We start from the raw sequence: 8,517 nt of genomic DNA, 5'->3' as shown, positions 1-8,517 counted from the left end.
AATCGATCCAACTTCCAATCTCCCATGAGACAAGCTCAGAAGAGTTTCAGTCACATAATGATGAGAAGGGCCATCAGAGACACAGCCCAAAGATTGGCCCAAGTGATCATCTGTTGAGTGACCCAGAAGGATACTCAGATAGCAGTTAAGGGTCTGACTCTGATAAAGATCAAGGAAGCCATACAGTGAGTCTGTATGGAAATGATTCAAGGGCCTCAGGGATAAGTATAAATCAGCAACAACTAGAAAATGCACTCAAAGAACATTTGAATAAGAAAATTGGGGAAATAAATGAGGGTAGACTTCCTGAGACTGTTCATAGTTCATGGCGTGCCGTCAAGCAGACAATGTCTTTCGCTGAGAAATCTCACAGTCAAAAACAGATAGATGGGGCATCATCTGTGAGAAACATTAGCTTGAACACTTCCCAGGAGATTTCTTTCTTGGCTTCTGGCAAACAAAAGATGCTGGAAGAACATATAAGCAGTTTTTGCATGAATCTGAATTGTAGCCTTCCCAACAGGTTCCTTGAATCCATACAGATCTTCAACAAGAGAGAGGACTCATCTTCTTCCTTAGGCCATTCCTATTGTTCCTCCCAAGATAGCCTTAGTTCTACGATGCATTCCAAAGTTATGGTGTCCACTTCACTTGGTAGGAGCTCTACATCAATGTGTAGAGACAAATTGAAGATAAAGTCAGCACCCAATCTGGATCATCTCCTTCCTGCTGCATCACTTGTAGGGAAGGGAGGACAGGGGGACCTGAGACCACTGTCCCCAGAGGAAAAACAGGAGCTTGCAGGTGTTCAGATTAAGAGTGGCAGACAGACTTGTCCATGCATCCCAGACAAATAAATTAAGAAACAGACTGGACCAGACAGTGGACACAGCTTAGTGCTGATGTCCACAAGTCATGATGGGACTGGACCTGAGGCAAAGGAGAAGAGAATCTGAAAGAGCACTTCACAACTGGCACCTTTGTGGTTTTGGCTTCTGTAACACTGCTTGCTTACTTGTTCCACCTTTTTGCAATGCGGTTTTAGCTTCTGTGCACTTGCTTGCCACTGGTTTCACAAGTCCCCCAGTTGCAGATGGTTACAGACCAAAAGTCCCCTGGTTGCAGACAGTTACACACCAAAAGTCCCCCAGTTACTGACCAAATTCCCAGAACTGAAAAATGGTGAACAATTCCTGGAGATGTAAGATCAGGGACCACAAGTGCATATTACAGTTTTTATTGTCTAAGATTACTTCTTCACTTCCTCTTTTTTAGACAGCAGCTTTCACTTTTAAAAGCACCAATGAAATGCTTAAATTCATAGAAAAAGCCAAATAGGGAATAAGAAAGTGCTTACGTATATACCTGTTTGTACTGAATTATATAAGCTTTGTGTAAACTGGGCTAGGGGCTCTCCTTTGTCATACCATTGTTACTGGGAAGGCTGGGAGGGTCTGAGTTCCATAAACGACCCCTGCAATTTTGCTTCAACCTTGGACTCTGGTGGTCTCTGATTCTTGGGGGTAGTTGTTCATTGGGCACTTTATTTGGGGGCTTGTCCGGGATTGTCCCCCAGAGCCCACCAAGAGTCCAGGTCGAGGGGTCATGGAAGAACCAGTCCGGGTAAGTCTGCCGGCATTGTCTTTGTATTACTGTATTGTTTATTGTTGTACTGGAACTTTGCATTGTTTATCATTGTACTGGAATTGCCTGTAGGTTCTGAATTTGGGTCAACAAATAGTCCTGGCGGACACACTATAGGGCTGTCATTGGGGATGCAGAAAGATGTTCCTCAGACCCCATTTGGGGCTATCTGTGTGATAGCCCATTTGATCGGGCTGGCATAGCCCATTTGGTCAGGCTGGGATAGCCCATTTGTTTGGGCTGAACAGTTCCACGGTGCATGTGATTTCTGTCTGTGTTTGTGTCTGTAGCAGTTGTTAAGTGTTTCACCAAAAGCTTTCGATTCAAAGCTGTGAATACCAGAAATTACTTATTTTAGCACTACTTGATAAAACCTTCTCCCTTCTTTTAACAACTTCTTCCCAATTGCAGGTCTTTCTTTTCCACAATGGGACAGACACAGGCCACTCCTCTCAGCATCCTATTGGACCACTTTAAGGATGTAAAGAGTAGGGACTCTGATTTAAGTGTGGAAGTCCGAAAGGACAAACTCATCACTTTTGGTAGGTCAAAGTTGCCAGCCTTTGATGTTGGATGGACACCGGCGGGAACTTTCAACCAATCTGTTGTACAAAAATTCAAGGTCAGGCGGGACACCCGAACCAGATCCCCTATATTCTTGTTTGGCAGGACTTAATAGAAAATCTGCCCACCTGGATGGTCCCCTTCCTCCCTACTAAAATCCCAGCCCTGCGCCGCACTGATGCTGGCGAACCAATCAAATCCTCAGCTGCCCCTCAACCTAGTCCTGCCTAGTCCGTGGACCTCCTAGCCCTTGACCCCCCTCCATACCTACTCTCTCCCCTAAATCCTAGACAGGCACAACCAGTAGACAGAGAAGCACAGGCAGCACCAAGGGAGAGGGAGACAGAATCCGACTCTGGGGAGCCAGTGGAAAGAACGAGGGGTTGCACTCAGTGAGCAGTGAGTCCAAATTGCCCTGACACCATGGTGGCCTTACCACTGTGGGAAATCGGACCTCCCAATGACACCGGAAATCCTAGCCTCCAATATTGGCCCTTCTCCACTAGTGATCTCTATAACTGGAAAACTCAGAATGACCGCTTCTCTGACAATCCCAAAGATCTCATTTCTCTTGTAGATAGTGTTATGTTTACCCACCAGCCCACTTGGGATGATTGTCAACAGCTCCTCTGGATCCTATTTTCTATGGAGGAACAAGAGCGAATCCAGATGGAAGCCAGAAAACTGGTTCCTGGAGACGATGGTCAGCCCACTGTCAACCCGGACTTTCTCCTTGACCAGGCCCCCACAAGATGATTGAGACTACTATATGGCAGAAGGTAGGGGATGGCTACAGGTTTATCGCCAGACTCTAATGGTGGGTCTCCAAGCAGCGGCACGCAAGCCCACCAATTTGGCCAAGGTATATGCAGTTTCCCAAGGGAAGACAGAGTCCCCTTCTGGGTATTTAGAAAGGTTAATGGAAGCCTTTAGGCAGTTCACACCTATGGACCCAGATGCCCCCAAGAACCAGGCAGCTGTAGTCATGTCCTTTGTGAACCAGGCAGCCCCCGATATCAAGGAAAAAATATTAAAATTGGAGGATTTAGAAGGGAAAAATCTTCAGGACCTAGTCAGGATTGCTCAAAAAGTCTTTAACAACAGAGATGTTCCCGAGGAAAGATAGTTGAGGGCAACAGAGAAGATGACAAGGGTACTGGCGGCTGCAGTCGGGTGAGGAAAACAATCACAGGGTAGTCCACTGTGGCTGAGGGCATCTGGCAGGAGGCTAGACAAAGATCAATGTGCCTACTGCAAGGAGTTTGGCCACTGGGCCAAGGAATGCCCTAAGAACAAAAGGGACAGGGCAGGTAGATCACAAAAACCACCTCCTACTGTGCTGGTGACCCAAGACTCCGATTGCTAAGGAGGATGGGGTTCATATCCCCTCCCCGAACCTAGGGTAACCCTGCAAGTAGAGGGGAGCCCTGTCCAATTTTTGGTGGACACGGGAGCCCAACACTCAGTTCTCATTGAACCCCAGGGAAAACTATCAGCCGATTCCTCATGGGTACAAGGGGCTATGGGGATCAAAAGATAACTGTGATCTGTGGACTTAGGGACCAGCAGAGTATCTCACTCTTTCTTAGTCATCCCCAAGAGCCCATACCCCCTCCTGGGAAGAGACTTGCTGACCAAAATAGGGGCCAAAAATCTGCTTTCTACCAAGAGGACCAAAAGTGACAGATTCTCAAGATGGGCCCATATCAATATTGACTCTGCCACTGGAAGATGAATACCAACTTTACCAACAGCCTGAGGTGCCCAAACAGGGAATCGACCGGTGGCTGAAACGTTTCCCAGAGGCTTGGGCAGAAACCAGATGGGTGGGACTGGCTCCCCACCGACCGACCAGCCATATACATAGAGACTAAACCTGGGGTGGACCCAGTCAGAGTCCGGCAGTACCCTATGTCTTTGGAGGCAAAGGTGGGGATCATGGCCCATATCCAGTGCCTCTTGGACCAAGGGGTCCTGTGACCATGCAGATCAGCCTGGAACACACCCCTATTGCCAGTGCATAAGCCCAACACAGGAGACTTTCGGCCTGTGCAGGACCTAAGGGAAGTAAATAAAAGAGTCGCGGATATTCACCCAACGGTGCCCAATCCCTATACTCTTCTCAGTACTCTCAGTCCTGAAAGACAGTGGCACACCGTCCTAGATTTAAAAGATGCTTTTTTTAGTTTACCCCTAGCTCCCAAGAGTCAAGAACTTTTTGTCTGAGTGGGCGGACCCGGAGAGGGGCATCAATGGACAATTAACCTGGACCCAACTACCACAAGGATTCAAGAATTCTCCTACATTATTTGATGAGGCCCTTCATGAGGACCTGAGTGAGTATAGATGGGCTCACCCAAACCTGACCCTCTTGCAGTATGTGGATGACTTGCTGATTACAACACAGACCATCGAGGGATGTACCTGGGGAATGGAGGACCTCTTATACACCCTGGGGAGTCTGGGCCCAAATCTGAAAGACTGAGGTAACCTATCTGGGGTACCTATTGAAAGGGGGGCAATGGTGGCTGACACTTGAGCACAAGGAGACTGTACTCCGGATCCCACAGCCGCAGTTGCAGCAGCAAGTTTGGGAATTCTTAGGGTCAGTCAGGTTCTGCCGATTGTGGATCCCTGGGTTCGCTGAATTGGCCAAACCCCTTTACCTGGTGACAAAAGATCAGCAACCCTTCAAATGGACAGAGGAGGCTGAACAAGCCTTTCAGCAGATAAAAACAGCGCTGCTCTTGGCCCCAGCACTGGGACTCCCCGATGCCTCCGAGCCTTTTCAGCTGTTTGTGGACGAGAGTAAGGGGGTAGCTAAGAGAGTTCTGACTCAACGCATAGGCCCTTGGAAATGGCCTGTGGCATACTTATCAAAGAAACTTGACTCTGTGGCTGCCGGATGGCCCCCTTGTCTCAGAATGATGGAGGCCATGACCCTGATGGTGAAAGATGCAGACAAGCTAACCATGGGGCAAGAACTGCAGGTCACCACATCCCATGCTGTTGAAGGCCTCCTAAAGCAGCCCCCCGACCAATGGCTCAGTAATGCATGGCTAAATCACTACCAAGGACTGTTGCTAAACCCTCTCAGAATTTTCTTTCAGCCGGCCTGCGGCAGACTGGGCGGCGGAAGTTCGACGGCGCCGGGCGAGTGGCTGCGGCGGCGGCGGCGCCAGAGTCCCGGCGGATCCCGCAGTGCCGGGGGCGGAGCGGAGGCCACCTGAGCCTGGACATGAGATCCTGGACAGGAGGAGGACGCCCCCTCTTGACCCACAAACATGGACCTGGACGCCAAGATGAAGAAGATGGGCTTAGGTCACGAGCAAGGATTTGGAGCACCCTGTTTAAAATGCAAAGACAAATGTGAAGGATTTGAACTGCACTTCTGGAGAAAAATATGTCGTAACTGCAAGTGTGGCCAAGAAGAACATGACGTCCTCTTAAGCAATGAAGAGGACAGAAAAGTGGGGCGACTTTTTGAAGACACCAAGTATACCACTCTGATCGCAAAGCTAAAGACGGATGGAATTCCCATGTATAAACGCAATGTTATGATACTGACCAATCCAGTTGCTGCCAAGAAGAATGTCTCCATCAACACAGTCACCTATGAATGGGCTCCTCCTGTCCAGAACCAGGCACTGGCCAGACAGTACATGCAGATGCTGCCCAAGGAGAAACAGCCAGTGGCAGGCTCGGAAGGGGCACAGTACCGAAAGAAGCAGCTGGCAAAGCAGCTCCCCGCACATGACCAGGACCCTTCCAAGTGCCATGAGTTATCTCCCAAAGAGGTGAAGGAGATGGAGCAGTTTGTGAAGAAATACAAGAGTGAGGCACTGGGCGTAGGAGATGTGAAACTTCCCTATGAGATGGGTAGTCCCAGCCCCGACAAACTCTACATCCCCGCGGGGGACAGAAGCACCCCGGCAGCCATGGGGCCCATGGAGAACAAATCTGCCGAGTACAAAGGAACTCAGTATTTCTGCTATTGCTGCAAGCTGAGCATGAAGGAGGGCGACCCCGCCATCTATGCTGAGAGGGCCGGCTACGATAAACTGTGGCACCCAGCGTGTTTTGTCTGCAGCACCTGCTCTGAACTGCTGGTCGACATGATTTATTTCTGGAAGAACGGGAAGCTGTTCTGCGGCAGACACTACTGTGACAGCGAGAAACCCCGATGTGCCGGCTGTGATGAGCTGATATTCAGCAATGAGTATACCCAGGCAGAAAACCAGAATTGGCATCTGAAACACTTCTGCTGCTTTGACTGTGACAACATCCTGGCTGGCGAAATATACGTGATGGTCAATGACAAGCCTGAGTGCAAGCCCTGCTACGTGAAGAACCACGCTGTGGTATGTCAGGGATGCCACAATGCCATCGACCCAGAAGTGCAGCTGGTAACCTACAACGATTTCAGCTGGCATGCCTCCACACAGTGCTTTCTGTGTTCCTGTTGCAGCAAGTGTCTCATTGGGCAGAAGTTCATGCCAGTAGAGGGCATGGTTTTCTGTTCAGTGGAGTGCAAGAAGATGATGTCTTAAAATAAGAGCACCAAGCAGTATTGAGCCATGATCTGTCCAAGTTGGTATGCATTTCTACTGTAAAGTGCAATTTGAAAAAAAAATAAAAGGAAAAGAAACAGTAAAGGAAACCAGGAGATTTTGTTCAATATCATTCTTTGCTGTTTTTCCTTATCAATTTTTTTTCCGCTCAATTTTTGAAACCTGCTTGAAGCATTTGATTTTAGAAATGGTAAAGACTTTTGTCTTTCCTTAGCTTTCCAAATCTGAAATGTGAGTTGGAAGCTGGGTTTAATTGATCTCCATATCTGTATCCCCCTTGTTCCAAACACAGAATATGTAAAATACTTAAAAGTTAGTGTTCTGGATGGAAAGATGAGTGTTCCTAGTTCTATACTCTTTTCCCCCTCATGTATAAAAGGAAAAGGAAATTAAATTTGCCCTAACACCAAGACTCTACATTTTCTGCCGAATGGTATTCATTGAACTTTGTAATGATTCACAGTACATTCTTCTTGACAAAGAAAGTAGAAATGCCGTGTAGTATATAGAGCTGCTATTTTAATGTCTACACATTTGATATTTACTGATTTAGGCAGAAGTGGCACTTTCTTTATTGCATTTCTCTATTTTTTTATTTACCCTACCTCTCAATATTCTCTTTGTACATTGATGACCTCCATATACATGTGGCCTTAAATATTTTATCACATGTGGCATAACAGTATCCACACTTTTTACTTCTTTAGATGAATTTTGGCCTGGATATAAAAAGCCATTCATTTTATATTGTTTTCAGTCCAAAGAACAGGTATAGTTTTTATACCCAGGAAACTATAACTTGTACTGATTGCACTTGCCTGCCATGGTTTGAATAGATTTTTTTTGCATAGTTTTTATTTTTATCACTAGATAAAATGGATACTCTCTTGTAATACTTCTAAGCCTGTTCATGAATCTATAAAATGTCTTCTTTGCCTATATATTTCCATTCTTGGGTATTTTCTAATGTTTACTTTTCTCTGTATACTTCCATATATAGCTGTGCACTATAAAAATTAAAAGGAATGAATGATATGTATGTTATTATTAAAAATAAAGCCTCTTTCACTTTAAAAAAAAAAAGAATTTTCTTTCAGCCACCAACCATCCTCAACCCTGCTTCCCTGCTACCTGATCCAGATTTGTAGGCCCCACTCCATGACTGTGTTGAAGTGTTAGCCTAAGTACATGGGGTAAGAGAAGACCTACAAGACCAGCCACTACCCAACGCTGAGGCCACATGGTACACCGACGGGAGCAACTTCGTGCACCAAGGACAGAGGTATGCAGGGGCAGCAGTGGTCTCAGAGACTGCGATAATATGGGCCGAGCCTTTGCCAACAGACATGTCGGCACAAAAGGCCGAGTTAATGGCCTTAACCCAGGCCCTAAGGCTGGGAGAGGGAAAAAGATTAACTGTCTACATGGATAGCCGGTATGCTTTTGCCACTGCCCACATACATGGCGCTATATATTGAGAGAGAGGCCTCCTCATGGCAGAAGGAAAGACTATTAAAAATAAGGAAGAAATCTTGGTACTTCTGGCTGCCTTGTGGAAACCAAACTTGTGGAAACTGGCAATAGTGCACTGCCCGGGCCATCAAAAACCTGTTGACCCTGTATCGAGAGGCAATCACTTTGCTGACCAGACTGCTAAGAAAATAGCACGGTCCCCAGCCCAGGCTATGGCCGTACAGCTCCCTGACCCAGGACCCAGGGACCTGCCACCAGTAGCAGA

At 47.1% G+C, this 8,517-nt stretch overlaps 1 protein-coding gene across 1 annotated transcript; it reads left to right on the top strand.

Annotated features, from left to right (window-relative positions):
- Positions 1-5,453: 5,453 nt before the first annotated feature.
- On the top strand, positions 5,454-6,850 carry LOC133754844 (testin-like). Its single transcript, XM_062185226.1, has one exon. The coding sequence runs from the start codon at positions 5,493-5,495 to the stop codon at positions 6,756-6,758; it is 1,266 nt and encodes a 421-aa protein (XP_062041210.1). The 5' UTR covers positions 5,454-5,492; the 3' UTR covers positions 6,759-6,850.
- The last annotated feature ends 1,667 nt before the right edge of the window (positions 6,851-8,517 follow it).

Source organism: Lepus europaeus, unplaced genomic scaffold (genome assembly GCF_033115175.1).
Source record: "Lepus europaeus isolate LE1 unplaced genomic scaffold, mLepTim1.pri SCAFFOLD_29, whole genome shotgun sequence".
Lineage (NCBI taxonomy): Eukaryota > Metazoa > Chordata > Mammalia > Lagomorpha > Leporidae > Lepus > Lepus europaeus.
The sequence above is the reverse complement of the archived record's forward strand: the minus strand, read 5'-3'. Positions and strand labels throughout refer to the sequence as shown.